Below are 27,447 nucleotides of genomic sequence, written 5' to 3' on the forward strand. Positions count from 1 at the left end.
AAATAGTAAATCTTTTTGTTAAATTAATTATCATAAGAGATAATTAATAATCATTATTTTTTAAAGGACGAATTGTAATAATTATTACTCCACAAAAAATTTTGAGGGTTAGTATTTACGTTAGTGGTAATATTTATGTTATTTATGGTCAATGTTTTTGTCTAATAAGGTCAAATAAGTTTCAATCAGGTCCAATAAGGTCTAATAAGTTTCAACCATGTCCAATAAGGTTTAATAAGTTTCAATCAGGGCCAATAAGGTCTAATAAGTTTCAATAAGGTCAATAAGTTCCAATAAGGTCTGATAAGTTCCAATCAGGTCCAATAAGTTGAATCAGGTCCAATAAGATTTAATAGGGTTCAATAAGTTCAGTTCAGGTTCAATAAGTTCAGTTCAGATAAGATCCGATAAATTCAGAGCCAATACGAGGAATAGAACGCACTTAAACTGAATTAATTGAACATGAAATTTAGCTTCTTAAGGTGAACGCATCCTTAGTAGGATACTAGCAATTTACGCACGCGATGCGTGCCTCATTTTTTAAAACACAATTTTTACCTTTTTTAGGCATTAGCAAGGGTAAAATTTGATTCATGATCCCAAAATTGTAACTGAAAAGTATAAACTAAATTAAGCTTTTTTTCCTTGTCTAACTTCTTAATTATGTTTTCACACATTGATACTTAAAATTTTCATCATTTTAAATTTTTTCCTTTTCTAAATTTTAAGACTTTGAGCTTCAATTATATTTGAAATGAAATTTTAAATTATTCATACGCAATTTGATATTGGATTTTTTTTAGAAAAACAAAAATTGTTACTTTTCGCAAATTAATGTAGTTTTTTTAACTGAAAATGGTTTTTGCAAAAGTTGTTCGTAAAAAATTTGATATTGTTTTGTTTTTCAAAATTTATTTCTGAACATGGATTTATTGCAAAAATTTTGGGCGAAAATTTTGATATTGGCATTTTTTTTAGAAAAAACTTAATTTGTTTTATATGAAAATGAATTAAATTTAAGTCTAATTGTATAGAAGCCCTTTGAACTCATTGCTATTTGACATTCCTTTTGTAATTTAGAAAGAAAAGGAGGATAAAATAGACATTTCAAAAGAGGACGCCATTGCACCCCTTCCCTTATATAATAGAGATAGAGAAAGAAAAAGAGGAAACAAAATAAGGAAGAGTAAAGAGAACGAGAACGAGAACGCGAACGAGAACAGAGAACAGAGAACAGAGAACAGAGAAACGATAAACTTCTCCTGCAAACCCTAATTCCCTAAGCCTTCTCCTGCAGATTACAATTTAGAAGGGAAATATATTCTTTCTCTACCTACATTGAACTTCAATTTCTCGAAATTATGGATGAAACTAAGGTATGCAAAATTTGATCTAAAAAAACTATTTTTTTTCTGAATTTTCATGGTTTTTGAATCCACTACAACGTTTTTGTTGTTTTATTGAAATAAAAAAAATTAAAAAATTGTAGGTGGCAACGAGGTGGGTGGACGCAGTGCAATTTGGAGTGATGACAGATGAAGAAGTGAAAAAGCTTAGCGTTGTGAAAGTTACAAATCCTTTATTGCTTGATGTTGCTGGGAATCCTGAGCCTGGTGGTTTATATGATCATGCTTTCGGTCCATTCGATGATCATTCTTTGTCAGTTCCCTTTATTTTATTCTATAATTGTTTACTATGTTTTTAATCTTCAAATATCTACTATACTTCACTATACTAGATTATTGGTTGGCTAATTCAATATTAAACTTAATTTTCTATCGTTTTAGTAGTTGTGATTTACAATCCTTTAGTTTTTCTCGAGCTCGTCAGTTCGTTTTAAATGCAACAAATGAGTTTCGTTTTAAATGCAACAAATGAGTTTATTTATGAGATGAGTAAAGTATTCATTGTTGCATTTAAAACGAAATGGAGGAAGTAATAGGATCCCAAATTCGAAGGTTAAAAAAATAATAATATCTAACAAGTGGTCTGTATTAAATAACAAATACGAAAGACCTAGCTTTTGAGAGTGGACAACGATGTACTTTTTGTCAATTTTATTGTTGCTTTCATTGACTGGTCCCACTAACTCATTAATAACTCAGAAAAAAACCACATCTACTTTTATAATAAACCAACAAAACGATGGTCCACATAACAACTTTCTAAACACTTTGTGCAAATCCAAGTGTATGGATTATTAGGGATATGAAGGAGTAGCATGTTGACTAAAGTACTAGTACTAGGTTCTGAACTGGTTGAACATGGATTGGAATGTTAGAAATAAGTATGTTGGGATTTCACATAATCACCTGGTAAAAGTAAGGATGTACAGTCATGTGTTAAAGTAGAAATAGAAACAACCATATAAAGGCTTTATCCAACTGTGTGGATGTGTTTTCTTGCTTCTTAGACCTTAGTTCATTAACTACCTTTGAATGCCAGTAGTTTGGTGAGGACAATAGGATTTGGAGATACCTCTTTCTTAACCCTGTTCGACGTAGTATGGTATTGGTATTTGGTGGTGCCGGTGCTGCTATAGGATTAAGCTATTTGTGTTAGATTTGTGATCCTTATATTGTATTTTAAATTGAACTTCTTGAATCTTACCCTAACTCAATCATCTTCATATCAATGCCTGATTTGTCTGATTTGTTAATCATCATTTTGTGAATTTATTTGCTGTGCAGTTGCAAAAATTGTGGTAATCGGTCTTTTTATTGCCCTGGACATTGTGGGCATATAGATCTCGTTGTACTGCTTTACCATCCTTTATTCTTTAATAAGCTCTTTCGTGTTCTACAAAACACGTGTTTGGCTTGTTATCATTTTAAAGCACATAGAAAGGAGGTAAATTATGTCACTTTGACAAATCAATCTTATTCAGTTTAATGATAATCTTTTTCCTTTTCTACTGTAAATTCTTGCTAAAGTTTGTTTTACAAATGCAGGTAGAAATGTGCATCTCCAAATTGAATCTAATTAAGAAAGGCAATATTGCTCGTTCTAGAGAATTTGATCCTCTTCTAAGTGAGGCTCCCGATGACCACTGGGACAACAAGCTTGGTTGGACTTCTTTTCAACTTACAGAAGCCGTTTTGGTGCTGGACGGTTTCTTGAAAAAAAAATATACTAAATGTCATTGTGGGGCTAAGAGTCCTCCCATCACTAAACCTACCTTTGGTTGTATCCGTCTGGTAAATTACTTTTCCCTATTTGTGCTACTAAGTGTTCCTGTGTAGAAGCTACTTAGTGTTTGCAGTTTAAAATACTAATATGCTTATTCTGCTATTATTTTTTCTGACTTGTTTATGTCAATCCCTATTCTTTATAGATCTAACTCTAGGCATTTCTATACTAGTTATATCTTTTAAAATTACATTTACGGGTTAGTTGGGATTTTTCTGCACTCAAGTGACCCATTGTTCTCTATTTTTCTAATTGAAAGAAAGAAGGTTATTACTTATTTCCCGTGTTGATATTTTTCTAAGGTTACTGTCTACTGGTCCTGAACCATTCATCATGTCTCCTTTGAAGAAAATTATATTAGTTGTTATCATGTTTTTCTTCTACCATCAACTCTATACTTTTTTCCATTCTTCTGGTGGCCACATTGAATTTTGGTGGAAATAACGGAATCATGAAGTTTGGACTTATTACGGCTGGAAATGAAGGAAATATTTATAAAACATTTTTGTTAACTCTCTTAATGAGGAAAATAATTTCTTGTAGCTTCACCATGGACATTTTTACTTTTTCCATGACTATCACTTGGCAAAAGTTCGTTTATGCTAAGGGAATAATAATTAATTCTCTTGTATATATATTTATATGGATGAACGTACTCTTTTTTAGGGCGCCTTGAGCGGGAATAAAGTAAGAGCCAATATTATTAAAAGGCAAAAGTTAGACGGACCTATGGATGAGAGTGATCATTCTTTGTCGGAGGTAGAAGATCTTGGTTATCGTAATGCTGGTCCAGTAGCATCAAATTGGCGAACGAAGGAAATGGTCGACTCGCTGTCAGAAATGATGAAGTGGAGAGAACCACGACCTTTATTACCAACAGAAGTATGTTCATTTCCTCTTTCAAATCATTAGTCATAAGAGTGAATCTACCACCTTATGTGTCAAGCTTTTCTAGTTTTATGATAGTCATTGATGTATGAGCAAAAGGTACGGAGCTATTGTGTGAATTCTGATATAGAGATGTAATAACCTTGATTAATGCAGGTCAGATGGATACTTGAGCGTCTATGGGAAAATGAGGCTCGGTTATGCTCGTTTATTTGTGATATTCAGCAACACCAGGGAAACACATCTCAGAAGAAAACATCTTATTCGATGTACTTCTTAAAAAGTCTTCTTGTGCCTCCAACGAAATTCCGTCCTCCCTCTAAAGGAGGTGATTTAGTAAGTTTCAGATGTTTTTTCCCTTTTACACCCCAAGTAACTTTTGGAAATTTCGCTGTCTTTTTTTATTATGATTTGCTTAGCTAATTGTCTTTTCAAATCTTGTTAGCTGGCTAAGGTAATAGCAAAGAGTTGCTGATAAGGTAATAGCAAACTTTCCTTCTTTAATCTTGTTAGCTGGAAAGAGACAACAAATAGTTGCTGATAAGGTAATAGCAAGCTTTGGCAACTTATCTGATGATGTTTTGGATGTGGGAATGCTTGGACTTGGAAGGGCATAATGTATGATTTGAACTTGAAGACTAAGGATTTTATGGAGGAGGATCATGAGAGAAACAAACCTCTTGTTAGATGCAATATACGAACATAGTTCAAATAAAAGAGAATTGGAATATTGTGAACTTTTTTCCTTTAAAGAAAATTCAATTGAAAGGCTGCAATGTCTTGGTGGTGGTTTGCAATTTTTAGAGCATTGACAATTATGGGTTCATCATATTATAGAAACTATAAACATGATTTGTAGGCAAAGGTGTTAATAGGTCAAGTAGGTTAAATTTGGGATCTGGGTTATCGTAGGTGGGTTGTTTAGGGGGTCTTATTTTTTTCCCCCTAGAGTGCCTTTGGCTTGGTGGAAATTATGTTTTCGGGAAATTGCTCATTTTCATTAAAGCCAATCTTCAATTGCTATTTTTCTTTGGAAATCTATTTCTAGTTAAAACTGTTTTCCACTTAGCCAAATAGAACTTTAAAATTTTCTATTTAAAAAATTGATGTTGAGGACTCAACAAATGTTTGGTTCAAGCAGGGTTTAAATATCACAGATCCAGTGTCCTAATTTCACGGGCACTGTTGATGTTTTGTGAGTGTTGTAGCTTAATATTGAGGTTGCGATGAGTTTAGAGATCTTTACAGTGCAATCACAATGCATAGATGCAACTTTTTTTCTAATACCCTTAGGTTGATGTAGCTATCTAACGCTGCATTCCCAAACTTTGTGACAAATACCTACAGGCTCACAATTTTGTATAACTTGAGCTATGATATGCCATGTTTAGATACACTGTTATATTCATTGCCAATTTTATCTAATATTAGAAGCTGGTATGGGGTTTGGCATCTCAAGATTAGAGACAAAATGTCTTTCTTAGATCATGTGTCAAACAATTAAACATGAACTTCAAGAGTTAAGTCAGACAATAAAATGTACAGTTGTATGTATATGACCGATGTCTTCGAAGAACAATACTCTCTGGAATGATTCCTTAGGAAGAGACATCCAAAACAAGCCAACATCCCGGGAAAACGCAAATTTGTCCAATTTGCAATCCCATCTTTGAGTGGAAATGGACTTGCAGCTTAAAATCTCGGTAAAACGCTAACCTTTTGGATTTCAACCAACAATATTTTACTGTCTTTATCGAACCCTGGAAGTAACAAAGTCTCTTGAATCCAACTGATCTATTTCTAGCTGTGGGAGACCTGAGCTGATGTTACCCAACCTGTCCTGTACAAATCCAAATGATTTGGATAGGTTCATTTTTTTGGCATGTGTAATTGGAAGAGGGTTTTTGCTTTCTAGACGTTAATTGTGCATAGTGAATTTTCTTCTGAAATGTAGTAGCCTTGCTTGGTATTAAGGTGAAGGCGGGGAATCTGCGTGTCATTTTTGTTTCTTTTAATTCTTGAATCCATTAACGCCTATCTAATGCTTTTAAAGTTCTAATGGGAGATCTATGGAGGACTTAGGTGTTGTTGATCCTTGAATAATGAGAGCTCAATTGACGTAAGTTTCATCGGTCTTGTTTTATTGGTCATGGATTTCGTATTCGTTGTTGACTCATTGGTTTATTGTTATAATTCATCATTGTAATGGTTTCACTTTGGCTTTTATTCACACACTTATTTATAGGGTTATGATTGTTATTCCTTTAGGTGATGGAGCATCCTCACACTGTTCTATTGGGCAAGGTTTTGGAGTCTAATATATCCGTGGCAAATGCTGCTCAGAAGGATGCTGAGAGTAACATTATTCTTAGAGATTGGATGAATCTTCAACAATCTGTAAATGTTCTCTTTGATAGTAAGAGGGCAGTAGGTGAGTTTGCATCTTTGGCTATACACCTTGTGCGTGATATTTGATTTATGACTGTTCTGAAACAATGTGATAGACCTTTGTCTCACCTTACTGTAGAAATCCGAGCTTTAGGTCTTCTAGTAAAAATCTGTTGCCTGCCCAAATAATTATTATGTCCTGCTAATCTGCTATACTTCCCTGGATATGTTTTTAAAGCTGCAAATAGAGTAGGTGTTTTTGTTTCAATAGTCAATTAGTATCCCAATTTTGTTTTAGCAATGTTCCTATTTGGGGTACTTTGACTTCATTGATAAAATGGTCTAAACTACTTTATTTTATTTATATGAGCAAATATATATATTTGGTTTTTTCTTATGGCCAAAAGATCAATGCAAATATGGTGGATAGCTTTGGAACTGCGGATCTTTTGTTTTCAGTGAGAAAAAAGGTTATACATAGATACTTTGGTCATGACTCATGGTTTGCTGTGGGAGATGAGTTCAGACTCGTGGACACATGTGGAAAATAGTTTATATATAGTCTAGTTCTCTGATTGTTAGTTGTTGTCGGACAATGTTTGCATGAAAAAGTTAACAATTTTTCGATCTTTTATTATTGTTTAGAACAGATGGTCTGCTTGGTAGGGGAAATAATGGTAGGAAAAGTAATGAGTCTATGTGTCAAGTTGTAGGGAAGGTTCCATGTCAATCTCCATTTTATTGGAACTTCATTCCCTTGCAAGTGTTTTTCTCTATGAATTTCCATTACCGCTCAGTATTGCTTTTCATGGTAATAAATTTTTTTAAAGGAGAAGAGATATTTGAGGTGGATAAGCATTACTTTGGTCATTGGCATGTGGCTCTTGTAACAAAAGTGAACTTTAAATCCATCACCATATTAGCCATAACTTACCCAGGTCATACTCTAACAGATCCTTTGGAAATTGAATTTATAAGCAATCTTCTATTTTCTTGAATTAGTAGAAGCAAAAGAAAGAAGAAAAGATGAAGAATAAGAAAATATAGTCGATTATGATATATTATATGTTGAAAGCGAATTTATTTTTTAGCTCTACATTCCTTGTACTATATTCCTTTTATAGAATTAGAATTTTGATTAATTAATTAACATAATAACAACAAAAATATAACAAACAGGTACGATTACAATATAGTAAATCGAGGTACCCATTCTAATACCAAACAGGCCGTGAATGACAGAATATGTGGGGATGGTTCCTCTGGTTGTTATTTATTTATGCTGGGGGCCGGGGTTGGGGGAGGGGGGCTATGTGGCATTATTTGTAACGCTTTTTGGGGCATAACATGGTTGACATTTTTTTTTTTTTTTTTACCGTTGGTTTCTCCAATTGGTATTCTTATGTTTAGTAAGCTCTTCGGTATTTTTCCAAGAGCATTGATAAATGAATCTTGCCATTTTCATGGAGCAAGAGTGCAGCATTATGCTGCAATCTCAATCAGGCCATTCTGTTAGCAGCTGAATACATGCCCATTTTTTGTCTTGCTAACATGTGTAGGACGAAGGGAGATGGCTTCTGGCATATGTAATTTGCTGGAAAAAAAGGAGGGCTTGTTCCGGCAGAAGATGATGGGGAAGCGAGTCAATCATGCTTGTCGTTCTGTAATATCTCCAGATCCTTATTTGGCTGTCGACGAGATTGGTATTCCACCAGCTTTTGCATTGAAGCTGACCTATCCAGAGGTGAGAGTTGATCTTTTTAATTGAATTTTTGCAACCTGACATCTTGAACATGCTGTCCATTTTCCTTTTAGCCAGCAGTATTCAGTTACAGGCTTGTTACACTTTTTTTTTTTTTTTTTTTTTTTTTTTTTCTGTTTACCTGTTCCATTGTAGTATTGGAAAGGATCATTAGGGACGGTTACTTACATTTTGTATCCAGGCCATGCCTCCACCGAATAATTCCTTGTAAATTTTTCATTAATAAATGGAAGAACTTCACACCTAAGGAAGCAAGTAGTAGTCGATCAAAGAAGAAAAAAGTGTGCGCCAATGGGACTTATATATGATAAGGATTGTCTGATAAAGTCTCCAAACTGAAGACCAAACAGCAGCTCACAATACTAATCTACCCATGAAATTCAATGCAAATCTTATATTGTAAATCCCTTCAGTCCTCCACAATCAGATGTGGTAGGAAACTTCTTTTCTCTTTTATCACATATAGAAATGCGCTGAATGGAGGTTGAACTTATGAAGCATGAACTGGGTGCCTGTACAAACAATAACTCACTGTATAATCTTGAAATGACTGGGTGGAACTGTTATATTTACTAGGGAAGCTCAAAAGAAACCACCACTTAGAACTTAGGTTACGCCTCTAATCCATCATTCCTAAGATAAACGTTTGACTTGTTTTCACTGCCTAAGTATTAGAGGTCTAATCCACCCTCAAAAGGATTTATAAAAAAAATATTTCAAATTGGAACTCGTAAAATGAGCCAACTTAGGTTATCATATTTTTATTATGAGTTTACATCACCTTTTTTTTATAGGACTGCAGATGATAACGCTGTAAATAATTGGACGGAGTGTTTCATATGATTGTGTCATCTTATGAGGATTCTCCCAAATATGGAAAATGCAAAGAACTATTTTTTCAAACTAGACCACATCATAAAACTAACTTCTACAGATTGTGATTAATGACCGTGAGTAGCACTAGTTATATTATATATAGGTACAACCTCTGGAGAGGCTTGTTCTCTCGCAAATGCAAAAGGAAACTAAATAAATGCTTATCCATATTTAACATGATTCTCTCTCGTAAATCTGATCTAACTATAAAAACTCTTAGATGCCTTCACCCTGTCACTAATCCTCTCCTGTTTCACCCCATGGTACCCCTAACAATACCTCATGTGATACGCAAATCACTGTCCATCCTCTTTATGCCGGTTCATTACGTTGCCGGCTTCCCAAACTTCCACCTCGTCCTCAAGGTGGTAATGATTGTATTCATCTACAACACCTTCGTTGACTAGAAACTCAATCAAATTTCAGCTTCTATAGTTGTAGTTAGTAGCTCTCTTTCATCAACACATGCAAATCAAATTTGTTACAGCTCTTGATTAATGAACTTCTCCAATGTTTCCACTTGCCAGTGGGTGCACCATGGCCGACAAGTAGATGAGTTGAGATTTAAGGTAATGGAACTTGTGGGTTGTAGAAATAAGAACACATTTTATTTCAAAGGTAGGATGTGGTTGGGAAAAGATGAGTGTTATTGATTTTCTTTAAGTAGTTTGGGTAATGAAGGCTTGAGCTAAATCTTAAAGTTGATGTCGACAGGATTCATAGGATGAGTGGGGAAGTTAGTGGTGTCTTTTCTTTTGTCACCCGTGTTGAGATAGGGATAATGGTGAACATCATGCTGTTCCTGACTACCTGTAACTTCTCTTCTGCTCAGCTTTTTAGAAACTATCTTTTCAAAAGCTTGTTGGCTACCTTAACCCTCCTTGTTTATTAGCTTGTGGAACCAAACAAAGCTCTATATCATGTGCTTCACATAATATGAGAGATCTCCATGGAAGGAGAGTTTACGTCTTATTTATGTTCACCCGTAAATACATTTTCAATGGCTGTACAAGCCGCTAACAAGCTTCATGTACTTTGACAGTGTGCACATGGTACAAGTTTATGCCACCTTTGCTCTTTTTGTTCTTTCTACTGTCCAATTTGGGTCCGTTTTATAGTTCATTCCACCTTCACCTCTTCTCTCACTAAAGGTACCTATGTGTCTGAGTGACTCTAGAGTCCAGTCCAATGACCCCACCATTCTAAGAAAAAAATCAGAAAGAGTGCTATTTAACACTAATATTATTATATTTTGCCTTTCTACTCATTTGGGCTTTGGAGTAATACATTGAAAGTGCTGTAATAAGTAATCGAGTTATGACATGTTGAAGCAATCTGGTAACCTGAAGAATGGCTCTTGGGACTCATGCTCCCCCTGGTTTCAAACTTTCAATGCTTGCTTTACTAGTTTTATATGCACGCGATGCGTGCGAAAATACGTAGAAAATTAACTTTTTTAGGGATGTAAAAATTAAATTAATTGTTAATTATATCTAATATATTAGGAAGTTTTGAATTGTTGACTGTTTTCTTTTTGTAATGCCTTTTTTTATATTTTTTTTACTTTTTTAATTAATCAAGTAGTTTCTTTTTCCATTTTTTAATGAAAGTAGTTACTTTTTTTTTCAATTTTTTTGGTGTCCTACCCCTCTTGACATATAGAAATAGAGATGATAGTTTCTTAAATGTTTAATTGGTCAATTAGGTTGTGATTCCTATTGAAATTTTCTGTTGTTGATACAGAGAGTGACTTCTTGGAATGTGGCAAGCTTACGAGATGCCGTTGTTAATGGGCCTGGGATTCACCCTGGGGCCACAGATTATGTTGATAAAGTTTCTACTTGGAAATTACCACCTAGCAGGAAATCTCGTATTTCAATATCAAGAAAATTACCTTCTTCAAGAGGTGTCACGATACACGCTGGGAAGACTTACACTGATGATTACGAAGGGAAGCTAGTACACCGTCACTTGCGCAATGGGGATTTAGTTCTGGTGAATCGCCAGGTATGAGTATGACAAACACATTACTTAAAAATGCAGCAACCTGGTTGTGGGGAAACTTATATGTATGAGTATATATGTCTGCTTGTGTCCCTTATTCGGCGTATTAGGGAACTCGCGTGTTACCTTTTCTCTCGTGTCCAAAAATAGATGCCAAACAGAACCCCCCTTCCTCATCAATAAAAGGCAAACTATAATCAATGTTTCAAACCTAAGATCATTGCTTGGGGAGATGGTTGTTGTCACCAATGATATGAGGAACAAACACATTACTCTCGTGTTCCTCAATGTCCCTGTCACTAAATGGTTGTTTTCTCAACCCTCATGGCGCCTCTTGTCTGTTTCTCAATTTTGAAAAAATTATGAATGTCGTGGTTTTGGCCAATCTGTTTAGAGGGTAGCTTGGCTATCATGGACTTGAAACTTGGCCGTTCCATTATGCAACAATCTTTATGTAAGGGATTTTGAACTTGTCGTTCCATGCAATGCCGTCGCCGCCATAGAAATACATTTCACTGTGTCGTCCATGACTTAACACGGACTCTTTCTTTTTCCAGTTACGCCCGTTACTTGTTAGAATTATTCAACAAAAGAGAATGGGGAAACATATATAAAAGGTCCTACAGCCTTTTGTAAATTGTTGATTTTATGTATGCTCTCTCGATTCTCATATAATCCTATACCCCTTTTTGATGAAATTACTTTCTTAAGTGCAGTGAGTCATTGCTACATGCGAGTAGAAGTTTGGAGATATATGTTTGAATTGGTCTTTTCGTCTTGGGATAGTTTTTCTTTTTTAAAAGTGAATGTGCTACAGTTAATTACTCCTATATCTTTTTATGTAAAGTCAACTAAACTAATTTTATTTTCATTTTCATTTTAGTAGTAGTTATTTATGTATTTCTTTAATAATAAAAACAAGAAAGGCAACAGTAGATGGTTGTCTATGGACTCTACTTTTGGTTTTGGATGGGAATTGGTGAACTGAGCTTGCTTCCTGAAAAGCACATTGCCTCATCCCCTAGAAGAAAGAGGATGTGTTTACTTCCGCGTTATATGTGCTTTAGTCCTTCTGATATCTTTTCAATTTCCAGCCGACACTCCATAAACCAAGTCTAATTGCACTGAGGGTTCGTGTCTTGCCTGGAGAGAAGACCATTCGTTTTCACTATGCAAACTGCGAGTATGTCCACGTCCTCTTCAGTAATTCTTTTTTTGTCATTTAGCTGTGCAAGATTATACTTGATGGTGATGCTTGTCATTATCTGTTTATTGTGTTCATTTAGTTCCTTCAATGCTGATTTTGACGGAGATGAAATAAATGTCCACTTTCCTCAAGATGAAATTTCTCGGGCTGAAGCTCAGAACATTGTAAATGCTAATAACCAATATATTGTTCCAACGCGTGGCGATCCTAAAAGAGCTTTAATTCAGGTTCTTATGATTCTAATATCTATTGAGGGTCTATTTCCATTGTTCCATGCTATATTTCTCTTCAATAATCTATGTTTTCTCCAATGTTTGTACTTTTGTATAGGATCACATTGTAGGTGCTGTACTTCTCACGAAGAGGGATACTTTTTTTACCTTTGAAGATTTTAATGAACTTCTTTATGTGTCTGGTATGAGTTCTTATGGGGTCTTGGCTCTTAAAGCTAAATCTGGCAAGAAAATATCAGTAGTGGATTCAGAAAGTGTCATACAGGCTTATCCACCGGCTATAATTCGACCGCAAAGGCTTTGGACAGGGAAGCAGGTTAGAATTAATGTTTGTCAATTGCACTAGATCTGTCATATGTATATCTCGGTGTTGGAATTCTGTTTCTTTGACCTTATTGATAGAGTTTGACAGTTTACAATGACTCTTGTGTAGGTCATAACTGCCATCTTGAATCACATAACGAGAGGTTGTCTACCATTTACTGTCAAAAAGCGTGCTAAAATTGCACGAGAATATTTTGGGATGGATGAATCAAAGAAGAAGAAAGATGAAAGTCTTAAAACAGCTGGTGAACCTTGTCGAAAGAAGAGAAACAACAATCAGACTTCTAAGATGATTGTTGGAGATTTGGAAGAATATTCGGGATGTGGCAAAAGACATTCAGAGAGCAAGAAAAGCAGGATGTGGGGGAGCTCCAAGCACAACACCGATGAAAATGATGTGTTTGTTTTCAAGAATGAATTGGTTCAAGGGGTTATTGACAAAGAGCAGTTTGGGAAGTACGGATTAGTTCACACCATTCAGGAAATGTATGGGTCTGAGGCTGCCGGAAACTTGCTTTCTGCATTGGGCCGCGTATTGACTGCTTTTCTTCAGGTGGTTATCCCGCTTGCTGGTTGCCTTGGTCTTCCAGTTGATGTAGAAGGATTTGCTTATATTTTCGGATATTGCAATGGTGCGTTTTGACTTATACCGTTAAATCTCTTGCGTATGTTTTAGATGATGCATGGTTTTACTTGTGGAATTAAAGATCTTCTCCTTGTACAACCTTATGAGGAACAGAGGAAGAAATTGCTTGATGCTTGCCTTGATAGTGGCAAGGAAGTTCATCAGCAATTCATTGGCCGTGAAAAGGAACATTTAGGTATGTTATACTTCTTCATTGTGAAACTCTTGTCCTCTTTTACTCGTCAAGTGTATGTTGCTTTTCTCTCTGTATGTACTTTTTCTGTTGAAGAATATTATCACACTGTCCTAACCTCTTGCCACTTGAGGATTTGCCAATTTGTAGTTCTCTCGTTCAATTGCTCTTTTTTGTTTCAATCACCACTGAATTTGAATTGTGTATGTTACTTATTCAATCATAATCTTTTGTATTTTAGGATAATTTGGCACGTGTTTTGTTAACAACCCCCCCCCCCTCCCCCTCCCCCTCCCCTGAAGAACCATATATTGACTTTTATCCGTAGAATATTTAACAATAGTTTCCATTGGATGAATAAGGGATCCGGATCCTAAAAAGAAAATCTCGAATAACCCAAATGTATCTCAATGAGTTTTTAGCACCCAGGTTCACATGGAGATGGAGTTAGGTGTACACAAGGGTTTTTTTTCCTTACGAATTTGAAGTTTCCAATGAGCAAATACTCTTTTCTTGGGTACACTTAACTTAAGATGTTTTTGGGTGCAAAACAGAGGTGATATCATCTCATTGCGCTTGCAAAAATATACAGTCATGATGCTCGGACTTGGCATACTACCCAGCCGTACCCGTGTTGACAGTTGGAGACCCGGGTCTGGACACGGAATATGGGTCCAACTTGGGGGGGAGAAAACGGACTCGTTGCTTCTATTTTTCTCTGGCGACCGTGGCTATAGTCGAGGGTTTCTGCTTTTTTTTTTTTTGTTTCTCTTACTCCATTTTCTTCTTCTCCTCTTCTTTCTGACTATTCTCTCTCCCCCAATTAAATAAGTACTTTATTTTGGCTGGGCTAGTCAATACTCAGTAGTCACAAGGGGTTCATTTACTGCTGCTTTAATTATTAAATAATAATATCACGGTGGGTCAGGCAGTCGTCACTATTATCTGTGTATTTCTTGTGTAGTCAGCATATTTTTCTTTTTCTATAGAAACTTTTACTAGAGGAATTTAATAGTTTTTAAAGGAGAGTACAATTTTACAGGAAAAATAATTTTTTGATTTAAAACTATATTTAACCTTTAAAAAATGACGAGTCCCGAGTCCATATTTAAATTTCAGATCCTTCTAAAATGTGTCCCCAGGTCCTTGATTGTGAGATTTCAAGGAACCAACTCTAGGATCCATACCCTTCTCGGACACTCGTATCTGAGTCGGAGCATCATAGGATGAAATTTTATCGTCTAAGAGGAGATGAGAAACAATGAGCTGATTGAAATAGCTGCTTTTGATGCATTTGTCATCCAAGATGCTTAGGTTAGTAGCCTTAGTTCGAAGCTCACTTATATTCATCATAAGGATTAAAAGAAATGGAAAGAGAGGATGGCCTTGATATACTCTCTTCTGGCCGGCTGTCCTAATCCTGTGAATGAGTTATAGAATTACAAAATAGACCACTTCCTCCGTTTGTATGGAAAAACTATCATATCAAGTATTGAGATCATAAACTCCCAAGAAACATGATTGTATGCTTTCTCTTATCCATTTTTCACAATAAGCCGTTTTGGTTGGATCTTAGGAATAAATCAACGCACTCATTTGAAATGAGCGTGGCACTTGAAACTGGACGACTAGTAACAGAGTTATGGTAGAAAGGACCCACCTATTTTCTTATAACTCATATCTCAACCTAGCGGTAAAAACCTTTGCAAGGATTTTGTGGGTACTGTCAATCAAACTAATAGGCCTGACAAGCTTCTTGTTATATGAAAATACTCCCTTCGTGCTGTATTAATTGATACACTTCCTTTGTTCGTCCAGCCCACATTAATTGACTAGCTTTATATAATGGCATAATCTCACCAAATTATTTCTTTCTTTTTGTGAGTACCCGAACAATAATAAAGAAATATCACCACACTCTTACTTCAAAGTTTACTGACCACAATCCATAAAATAAATAGTACCTAATTACCAATTACCAACCACAAATAATACAAATAAAGAAGTCAAATAGAGCTCCTAAAACTTTGGTCCTGTCAAACTGCATCGATTAATATCCGGAGGGAGTACAAGAAAGCTTCCATCATGTCTCTATACAATGAGCCAGCTCAAATAAGCATGAAATTGTCTTTGCCCAGGCTCATTTAACTTCCAATTGGATAAGTTTTCTCAAATTCTGTTGTATCCTCTGCGAACAGAAAAGAGAGTCCCCTGTCTGGAGGTGGGAGGTCCTATCAGGTGCTCTCTCTTGTACATATTTGCATAGGAATATGCAAACACTTCTCTCACTTATAATAACTCTGAAAATCTCTGAAAATATCACCCCCTTACTTGTATTTTGTTAATTATTGACACTTTTTTGTCTCACGATGAACAACTTCTAATTGACTGGTTCTATCAAAGTTAAAAGATGATGCTGGTGTTTTTCGTCCAATAACTTGGGTCATCACAAAGACATACTTTTGTCTAAGTTTCCAAAAGGTATCTTTGTTCTGTTTGATGCTTGTTTTTCAAAGGAATAAGTTCTTTTCTTAGAAGAAACTATAAGGACTAGAGACATGAAACTTAAATTCTTCTACCACGACTCCTTTGTTTTTGAAACACAATATAAGAATAGATAGCATTCATAGATCTCACTATTGTGTGTTATGCATAACACACACACACTGACATTCACACACGCATATATACATATATACACATGCACACACAGACATTCACTTATGTGTATCTTATTGAATATTGGGAGAAAATTTCTCTTTAGTCGATAATCATATCTTGTCGACCAACCAAAGAGTTGTGCATCACCAACATGCTATTCTGTGTGCGTATACTACGACAAGCTTATTATGTCTATGTGTGCATATATACACTTGTAGACACAAAAATTTGTTTATGTTCCCCGTCCCTGTTGAACCCCTTATGAAGGAAGAACGAAGCAAAGCCTGAATCCATTTTCTATTCTAATTCAAGTCTGTCTAAAGTCCCTTGATCCATGTTCAATTCAAATTCCATAGTCATTTTCAAAAACTTGTTTTCTACCCCATTTTTTAATTATTGAAGTTAGTTAATTAATTGGTTTTACTAATGATCACAAACATTAAATATATTTGTGTTCAAAGTATTTTCAATGGATCTTCTCAAAATCTTGTAATTAGGATAAATATTAATCATATTAAAATCGGATAGAAATAATCGTTAAAGATAGAGTCTGCAAAAACGGAAGAAATCAGGTAAGAGGAAAGAGAATGGTTCACCAAGAAACTGGTATCTTACCGTCCACGTTAGACTCTGCGCATAACGCATGACGGCTACGCCAAGCCACAGGCATTTATGCATTGTGTTAGTGTCTAACTCATTGGGTATTTTCAAATACTTTATTATGCACTGTCTTAGTGTCTAGGGGAATAAGGCATTTGTACACTGTCTTAGTGTCTAGGGGAATAAGGCATTTGTACACTGTCTTAGTGTCTAAACTTATTGCATTTTTTCATATACTTCATTATGTACTTATGCTCTCTCTAGTGCTTAGTGCTGGGTTTGTTGGTGTATTGGAGAAGAAGAGTAAAACTTGCATGGACCTAGTCCACACAAAAATTAGTGTGGACCTAAAGGTCACGCGTGTCAGAATTGTACACGGAATACATAGTGACCCCTATTTCAATACAATCACCCTTTTTCTAACACATCGACCTTTTTCTTATGACATATATTCTAACTCATAATTAAAGTATCCGTGTAGACATAGTCACCTTTATGGCTTTGTCAATAGTTAGATAATTTTCACAAAGTAAAGTCACCTTTGTACATTTACCCTTAAATCCTAATTTTTATTATATTGACCCTTGTATAAAACATAGTAACCATTTTTTTAAAGGCTTTAAACTAGGCACAGGCATGAACAACTAGAATATATGTTAAGAAAGGTCATTGTATCAAAATAAAGGTCACTATGTATTCCGCGTAAATTTTTGGCGCACATAACCTTTTGGTCCACACTAATTTTAGTGTGGAGCAGGTCTAACCATGACTTTAGCGTTAGAGAGATGAACATAATCCTAAAAGCCCTGAGATTTTCTAATTTCTTTTTAGTATACTTTTAGTTTGTTCCTCTGTCTCATTAGAATGCATGAAGTAGAGTACTTAAGGACAAGTTATTGAAGATAGATTCACAAGGAGGGGTTTAGGTCTTAGATGTATGTATTTCTCACTGGCGCAAGATCTGATGTTTTTCAAAATTTAGTAGTCAAATATATTATATATCTGTGCCTTTTTGCATTACATATGTAGGCTCGTCGTAATGTTCTCACTATGGTCCTTGGGGATCTCTGATCACCTAAGGTTTAATGAAAGACTTTAATGTTCACATAAAGGATTCCTTATGACGATTTATGATGATTCATGAGCGACCCTTAGTCATTTTGGGACTAAGACTTTGTTGTTGTTGAAGGAAGGCTTCAAAGTTGTTCCTTTGGTAGACGGATGCTGTACGTGGCTTCTGGCTGGCCAGTTTGGCTTAATTCTGTAGATTTGTTATTTGGTAAATTGTTTGTCACCTGGGTTTCTACCTTCTTGCAAGTCATATTTGGTCAAGTTTTTATCAAGTCTCATTCTATGTACCCTTCTCTGTCCTAGACTTCTTGGAGATGCAAATCGAAGTTGAAAAAGCAATTCGACATAATGGAGAATCTGGAAGTGTCTTTCTTGACGGGATGATGAGAAGTAAGCTTAATACATTGAGCTCAGCAGTTACTAAATTATTCCCTGAAGGACTAGTTAAGCCGTTCCCGAAGAACTGTCTTTCTCTTATGACACTCTCTGGAGCTAAAGGCAGCATTGTAAGTTGTTCACTTTCCTAACTAGCTTTCAGTTTTGCTCTTCTTTGTGCTTGGACATTATTTCCTCTTGGTGCAATTAACTATGATCATATGTTGAATCACATAGTTTCAAATCGCTTGATGCCCTTAGAGGCATGAGTCATGACACATTTCTAGGGCCAAGGTGAACCAGCCAAAAGGGTGGACATCATGTAGGCAAAGCTAATATGTTTTTAAATGATATTACCTATGTCCATATTAGTTTTGACTTTTAACCCGTATCATTTAAAATAATTGTTTGATTGTTAAATTATTACTCCCTCCATCCCGGATCGCAACTTTTGTATTTTCATGATCTCCAAGACTAACTTCGACCATCAATAACTTCAACAATGTATTAGTAAAAATTATAGAAAGTGAAAATAATCATTGAGATAAATCTAACAAGACCACACATGCTAATACAGAAAATCAATGAAATTTGGCCATGGAAAATCAAATGTCTTATAGAGGGAGCATTTGATTAGTAAGGTAGATGGATAGGAGTTAGTGGGTTAGCGGGGTATTTGTTTTGTTGACTTAATAGACGTGTTAGGAGAAAGTGGGGTGTCTTTTATTTGAATGTGACAAAGTTTGGGACTCTTAACTTATTAGTAGTATTAAAAGAATGTATCAAATTATTAGTGGTGATTGAATAAAAAGGAAAGTTTCAAAACTAATGTGGGATGAACTGAAAGGGTTTTTTAGAAGTGTGCACATAACTCTTTAAAAATAATTCTTAGTATATCATTATTATTATGGTCATAAATATAATACCAGCAAAAAATTTACCCTAAATAACACCAATAATAGTTGTGGTGACCAAGCAGGGTGTCAATGATCTGATATGCTTGTGAACAACCCTCAAACAGGCTCGATCATCAATGTGATGATAAAAAATGTGAGTATGATTTTCAAGCTCATTAATGAAGAAGCCAGGTCTTACTCATTTAGGCTCACAAACAACTTGATTGTATTCCTTTATGAGTTCATATGAGATAAAATAAAAATTTGCTGATACTTGCCACGGGTCCATATTTGAGATTTTTTGAATGTATGAAATGTATCTATTTTTTACTATAAATTTTGGGTACCGATTTATTAGATCTTTACATCTTTGTTTTATGATATGCTTCCTCCTTTTCTAAATAAGTGTTGCTTTCACTTATTCACCTAAATTAATGTATGCCGTTGATCATTAATTTCTTTAATTATGCACAAGTAAAAATTGCAAAAAGTTGATGTTTTGAAAGAATACATTGAGATGATCTAATAAGATCCACTTGACTATGTTTTACTTTATATATTAATGAGAAAATAGAGTCAAAGTTAGTTGATGAATAGTGTGAAATTGTCGATTTACTCACGTTACACACACTTATTTAGGAACACAGCAAATATTATTATATTCTATAGGGAATAGTTTATGGGAAGCTCATATATAGATAACCATGTAGTATCGATCTTTACAAATTCAAATGAGCAACTTGAGCAAAGATCAAAACAACCAAAAGCCAAAACGAACTTAGGCCAGGTAATACTGAGGGTGAGCTTGGGTCTTTGACATTCCCGTGCAATCAATGACACATTGACGTATTTAGCTTAGTAAATCTTTAGTTTTCTTTTTTTATATCGCCTTTGTATTCTAATAGTATTAGATTTTTTTTTATTTTTTTTACAAACTCATCATACCACAAGCCACAACCCAACCACCCTCACACTTTCCCTTTTTTGCCCTCCCAGCCATCACCCCTTCATAGCCACCAGTCTCTCCTAGTCCTCATTGCTCTTTTGATTAACAGCACTATCACCGTATCACGACTAGAAGTTCTCTCCCACAGCATAACACATGATAATGGTACATTGGACCACTTTTATTCTTGCCTATCATTTGCAATGCAAAATATGGTTGCGAAGGCAAGTTTTTTTTTTTTTTTTGGGTTGGAGAGTAATGTGCTCCCATGTTTTTCTCTTCCAAGTTCCAATTTCTCTCAAGTTTTATTTGCACTCAAATCAAGCCTTCTGCATCCATTTGTTTTGTTTATTGCTTCATCCACAGAGGTTGCAGTTGGTTACCTTAGTTTTCAAGGGTGCGAGGCAAAGAAACTCCCTCTGTGTTGTTGTTAATTTACCGCTTCTTTTGGCACAAAATATAAGGAACCTGGTATATCTAATTAACGTAGTTTGATGGTATTTAGTTTTAGGGTTATGTGGCAAAGTTTCAAGTTTCTAAAGGGGGGTTTACATGGTGAACTATTGTAGATTCAAAGGGTATATGACTGAATTTTCTTTTTTAACAGAGGACAAACGCAACCTGACACTAACTTGACCCATTTAATCAAACATGTCAAAAGGCTTGACACTAACCTGTTGTGTCTAAGTCAATTCTTATGCATGTCGTCCCAACTTATCCATTTTAAAATATCAAGAAGTGTTTAATGAATTAATTTATTTTGTTATGTCCAATTTTATGTACAGTTATATCAATCAATGTTGATCTAACCATTAGCTTGCTAGAATGTTAAACATCTTTTAACAATAATTCAGATTATGCTTGCTCATACCTTTACATAAAATAATCTCACTATATTTTTAGTTTAGCTGGTAGAATTGTGTTAGTTTGGCTTGAAAATTATAAATTTAAACCGACCAAGTATTAAAATGTTAAGAGTCATGTTGTTTCGCTTAAAGAAATGCGGTAATTAGATTTAATACTAATCGAATTGTACTATATCCGGTTCAAGCCTTATGTTCTATTTGGGTCAACTTTTGTTAGCTCTACATAGACCTCATAGTCTAGTTATACTTTGCGGATCCCTCTAGAGCACTTGTTTTGCATGGTAACATGAGAATTGTTCTTGGTTGATTTCGAGAGATATAGTATCATTATTCTCTATTAGAAGGAATTTAATGGTGATGCTAATATGCATTTGCCGTACTTTATTTGCAGATTAATGCTTGTTATTTATAATTTCCATACCCCTTGATTGTTTTTCATTCGGCAAGTTCCTCATAGATTAGTGCACTTGCTATCTCATATTTGTCCTGACTGGTATTTGTTTGCCTTTTACTTTTGGTAGTTCAACTTCCAACAAATATCTCTCTTGCTGGGTCAACAAGAATTGGAAGGGAAGCGTGTACCTCGAATGGTCTCTGGGAAGACACTACCATGCTTTGTCCCTTGGGACAGTTCAGCTCGAGCTGGTGGATTTATTGGTGATCGTTATCTTACTGGCCTCCGCCCCCAAGAATTTTATTACCATTGCATGGCTGGTCGTGAAGGGTAAACTCGGTTCTGTCCCTGTTGTTAGACATATAATTCTATTTTACAAGGAAGCACGTGAAGCTCATACCCTCTCTATCACATTGCTAAAAAGAAAGAACCTGCAGGCTGTGTCTTTCACTCTTTTCCAACTGGAATGATTAATTCAGACCTATGTTTTCTTCAACATAAAAGAGAACTTTATTAGGATCATCATCCTTACAGTATGGGTTCAGAGATAATTTAATATACCGAGTAGTATTGCTTTGAGTTGGGAGTAACCCGTCACCTCCAGCTCCTAGTATCCTTTTGTGGAAGTGTTATTGTTTTATATGGGTCCTTGTTTTAAGTTTTCTGACTATTATTCTACAATGGACTGAGTAGCACATTTTTTACATAAACTAAGGAGGCTGGGTGAGGGTTTGCTGGAGATATTGATGACTTAGGTTGGAAGTAGTATTTGTTTTTCTAATTAATGTGTTTTCTTTTGTTTGTAGGTTGATTGATACAGCCGTTAAAACATCTCGCAGTGGATACCTGCAAAGGTGCTTGATAAAAAATTTGGAGTGCCTCAGTGTTTGTTATGACTACACAGTTCGTGATGCAGATGGTTCCATCATTCAGTTCCGCTATGGAGAAGATGGGGTTGATGTTCACCAAAAGAACTACCTTCAAGAATTTGAAGCTTTAGCATTGGTTGGACTGTGTCTTCTCTTGCATTTTGTTTAAGAACTGCTATATATATCAATATTAGACTTACATTATTTTAATTTACCTTTCCTTCCAGAATCAACAGCTGATTCTTAGCAGACATCCTCTATGTCAAATCGATGATGCATGCATATCCAAATATATCGAAGAAGATAATGAATTTCCAGCTCAACTTGCTAGGGAAGCTAAGGAATTCTGTAATTATTATGCATCGCACCTCGACGACCCTTTAAACTTTATAAAATTGGTTAAGAAGAAATACTACACGAGTCTTGCCCACCCTGGGGAGCCAGTTGGAATTATTGCAGCTCAGTCAATTGGAGAGCCTTCCACACAAATGACGTGAGTTCCTTATGCTAACTCAGTAGCAAGTTGTTAATAAATATGGTTGTGAACTGCTTCAGGAAACCTATCTATGTGACCTAGAGTTTAAAGGTAGTTGGTTCCCATATCACGCAGTAACCAATGGTAAATATGACAAATTTTCTGTAGTATTGGCCGATGGACATGCAGTTCACCTGTATATGAGGACAGTACATGCACAGAATTAAAAATCCGCTGATTGAACCTGCTTGACGCTATGTGTCTATTGTTTCAGAGGAGTTGAGAGATTAGATGCTCATGAATTGAGATTTTTGTGAAAATGTATTTTGATAAGCTGTTAGAAGCTAAATGCAGGAAGCATCTTCAGCAAAATCTTCAAAACTTCTTAGATAAGTTTTATGGAGCTGAGATGTCAGTCTAGGTCAAACCCATATTTGGAAACAATGTCAATGCCCAAAGTTTTACTGATACCCATAGCTATTTGTAATCATCAAAAAGTCTGAATTGACACCTGTAATTACCCGTTCAAAAACAGGTTCTAGGTCTCTTGGTTAGTGGGTTGCTCATAGTAAGCTGACAAGTGACGATCAATAATTTCCCTATGTAATGTTAAGCAATTGCCTTGAATTTCTGATCTATGTCAACATTCATTAGTCTGAGTTACCCATTGGTATCTTTAGCATCTTATATGGACCTGTTCTTGGCTTTTGTTCTATTATATTTACCAAAAGAAACAATGTGTCCTTTCATCTACTCTGAAACTACTAATGGGTGAAGCATTTGTTATAGTGCAAATTTGTTATTGCCTTGTTGTAGACAATATCCATCTTCTCCTTTTCCCGGGAACTTTCTAATTGTGCACCTTCTTTCTGGATTTGTGATAAAATATACAGATTGAATACATTCCATCATGCTGGTCGAGGAGAGATGAATGTGACACTGGGAATTCCACGTCTGCTAGAGATATTAATGAATGCAGCAAAGTATATCAAGACTCCTACTATGACATGCCCTTTGCTAAACTGCAAGACAAAGTGAGTTCTATATTACCCTTCTTGTGCCCTTAATCACAGTTCACCCTGCTTTTTGTTGAAAATTATCTGTGAAAGCTAGTTATAACCAGAGCAAACCTGGAAAAAGAAAAGGATGCCAAAAAGGTTTAGAAAGAACAGGAAGATGAATGTGAAGTGAATTAAGAACGTTTGCGCCTGCGGCGATTTATTGAAGTGGAGTTGCGTTAGGGGAGAAAAGCAAAACTCATCTTAACATTTGATGCTTAGGTTTCTACATTTGAAGCGACCTTATCACAGTAATGATTGTGAAAATTAAGAATTCCCGAACTAAACCTTTTTCATCGAAGTTCAAGAGGAATTTGTCTTACAGATTCTCTGCTGCTCTCTCTGCCACATGCCCTGGAGGATGACTACTTATTTCCTTTACTGTTACAGCTTTAATGGCTATTACATCATAAGCTTCAATGGTTTTTTTTGTTTGTTGAGGGGGGAACGGGGGGGGGGGGGACCCTAATATTAGGATGCTTATGTTTCCTGTTTCTCCACATGAAGCTACCATATAACATATATGGTTGTTGAAATGGAGAAATCTTTGCTGTTCTTTTTGCCACTTCTGCATCGCTACTTTCCTCCGGAGGATGGACACTTTCCTGCCTAAAATGAAGCAACTTTTATGGCTATATCATTCTTCTGCTCACGAAGTTCTGCTGATTAATATGTTCCACGTTTGCAGGGATGATATCGAGTGGCTTGCTGCAAAGTTGAAGAGAATTACAGTTGCTGACTTGATAGAAAAGATGGAAGTTAGTGTTGTGCCATTTGCCATTGAGAAACATGAAATTTGCAGTATTTACAAACTTAAAGTCAAGCTCTATGATCCTGAACTTTATCCTCGTCACACTGATATTACATTAGAAGACTGTCAAAATGCCCTGCTAAATGAGTTTGTGAAGGAAATGGAAGCAGCAATAAAAGCTCATTTGCTTTTGCTTTCAAAAATATCCGGCATTAATTCTGAATCCCAGCCAAAGGGTTCAGATAACATGGACGAAGATGGGGTTGAGAGTGGTTCACAGACAGACAAAGAAGATAGTTCTGATGATGATGATGACAATGAAGAAGGGGGTACCTGTGTTGGTTCAAAGGTTCAGAAAAGGAAACGAAAAGCTAAAGATGGGATGTATTACGAGGACGACCCTGAGGTGGAGGCTGAGGAAGAGAAACTCATATATGAACATGAGTATGACGTAGAAGTAGTTGAAAATGAAAATGAGCATGAGCATGAAGATAAAGAAGAAAGTATGGAGGAAGATGTAACGGAAACTTACTCTGGCCCTCCTGATTCACAAGAGCGTAAGGAGAAACCAGAAGTTAAAGAAAGAAAAAAATCAGATAAAAATAAAGCAATATACGTCGCTTGTGATGGACTATGTTTTGAAATCCATTTTAAGATAACCAACCAACCGCACATATTGCTGTCACAGGTATGCTGGGATTGCATTGTTTCTGTAAATTTTCAATATTTTGTCTTAGCAATAGGTGGAGCGCTTTGAGGAAAATATACCCAGTTTATCTATGGTTTGTGTTTATAGGACTCCTTTTCGAAAATAGCAGCTATTCTTTAATCCATGCCTGAATGACTCGGGCATTGGAGAAACTTCAATGATTATTCGTAATGAAGATTATTTGTATCTTGGGTCAACAGTGGAATTGAGGGGTATATTGCAGGGATGCCAATTTTTTTCTTTTGGCAATTAATATTTTGTTAATAATAATAAAAAAGGTAACCATTAGTGCATTAGCAAAGACTTGCATTTTCCCGCTATCCATCCTGAGGTCAACAATAAACCTTAAGAGTGCAATAAAAGGTATGGGGATATAGAGGCAGAGTTCATTAAACTTGATCAAACAACCTTGGTGTAATCCAATTTTTCTAGTACTTGTTTCCCTGGATGTTATTATGCTATATTTCCTCACGTGTGGTTGCTGTAATGATGCAGATGGCTGAAAAGGCAGCTAAGAAAGTTTATGTGAAGAGTGCTGGCAAGATTGAGCGATGTGAAGTAGTAGAGGTACATTTGGATGATTCCGGAAAGGGAGGGATCCCAATGCTTAGAAAAGGTAAAGAATCTCGTCCTGCTCTCCAGACTGCTGGTGTTGATTTTGCTGCCTTTTGGGATATGCAAGATGTGCTTGATGTTAGGCTCATTAGTTCCAATGATGTACATGCAAGCTTGGTACTTATGGGGTCGAAGCTGCTAGAGCGACCATCATAACAGAGATCGTCACAGTTTTTGGTCACTATGGAGTTTCAGTGGATATACGACACTTAACCTTAATTGCTGATTACATGACACATACAGGCCGGTATAGGCCATTGAATAGATTTGGGGGCATAACGGATTCGATATCTTTGCTTAGCAAGATGTCCTTTGAGACATCTTCGAATTTCCTTACTGAAGCAACAGCTCGTGGAGAAGTTGACACCTTAAAGACTCCTTCGGCTAGAATTTGTCTTGGCTTAATATCCAATGTTGGTACTGGATGTTTTGACTTGATCCATGGTTTAGATGTGTGATGGCCGATGGGGTACGCAATTTGAGCTGCAATAGACTGTAAATATTTTTAGGATTAATCATTTATGTAATTTATGACACCAACAGAAATATATATATATATATATATATATAATGGCCTAGCTATTATTGTTACGGTTATCCATCTATCATTACAAGCTTTACACATGCACATATAATTTGCTTGATAGTGACAATCAGGTGCATTAATCGGCCAAACTTTTTTTTTTTTTACATCGATATATCTTACAAAGGAAATTATAAGAACTTACAACAAACACTTTAAAACCTACAAAGTATAGTATTTCGTCGACACCAATATGCTAACCGACGGACCTCGACGACTTGTGTTGGTGGTACTTGAAGCACAAAACACGACAAGAGACTATTATATTGTTTGAATTAGGGTTTCTTCTATGAATTCAGGCACAAAATTTAAAGTAAATTTTCCGATTTTATTCAAGAATTTATGAAATAATGGGTGGGTAGAATTATTTTTTTTGGGTAAAAGATTGGTGTATTGATTAATCAATGGACAAAGCGTCCACAAGTACATAATGAGTCACTTTCAAAGGACAATGATTCTCCTACCTCTGTCCAATACCAAAAAAGAATAAATCTAGTTAGGTGATGGACAACAATTCTTACTAAGCACCAAAGCATCTTCTAAAATATTATTTACATCAGAAAAGAAAATAGCCGCTTTAGAGAGATGATTTACCAACATTTAATAATTAGATTTTTTTTGTTTATAACTACTCCCTCCGTCTAGAAATATAGTTTTGATTTTCCTTTTTTACGGTAATTTATGCAACTAGAAACTAAGAGGAATAGTAAAGGTTTTTTGTTTATTTAAATAAATGTTGTATGAGAAAATATGATTTTAGAAAAGAAAATGGAGAATAATTGGTGAAAGAGCATTAATTGTAACATTTTGGTTGAATAAACAAAGGAAAAAACAAAATTCAAGAAGCAAATAAATGATGGGACAAGGTTTTTCTAGACAAAAATTGCGG

The 27,447-nt window shown here is 35.5% G+C and overlaps 1 protein-coding gene across 1 annotated transcript; it reads left to right on the forward strand.

Moving 5' to 3' along the window:
* Positions 1-1,184: 1,184 nt before the first annotated feature.
* LOC104889732 (DNA-directed RNA polymerase I subunit 1) lies at positions 1,185-26,566 on the forward strand. Its single transcript, XM_010675033.4, is given in 22 exon segments — positions 1,185-1,376; positions 1,490-1,659; positions 2,691-2,850; positions 2,952-3,197; positions 3,856-4,071; positions 4,234-4,413; positions 6,346-6,508; positions 8,025-8,209; positions 10,847-11,110; positions 12,202-12,290; positions 12,394-12,541; positions 12,645-12,863; positions 12,981-13,424; positions 13,548-13,692; positions 18,325-18,527; positions 21,626-21,828; positions 22,305-22,503; positions 22,595-22,860; positions 23,736-23,876; positions 24,589-25,339; positions 25,856-26,084; positions 26,087-26,566. Coding segments are annotated over 22 exon segments (4,983 nt in total). The 5' UTR covers positions 1,185-1,361; the 3' UTR covers positions 26,434-26,566.
* The last annotated feature ends 881 nt before the right edge of the window (positions 26,567-27,447 follow it).

The sequence above is a fragment of the Beta vulgaris genome, chromosome 1, assembly GCF_026745355.1.
Source record: "Beta vulgaris subsp. vulgaris cultivar EL10 chromosome 1, EL10.2, whole genome shotgun sequence".
In the NCBI taxonomy this organism is placed as follows: domain Eukaryota; kingdom Viridiplantae; phylum Streptophyta; class Magnoliopsida; order Caryophyllales; family Amaranthaceae; genus Beta; species Beta vulgaris.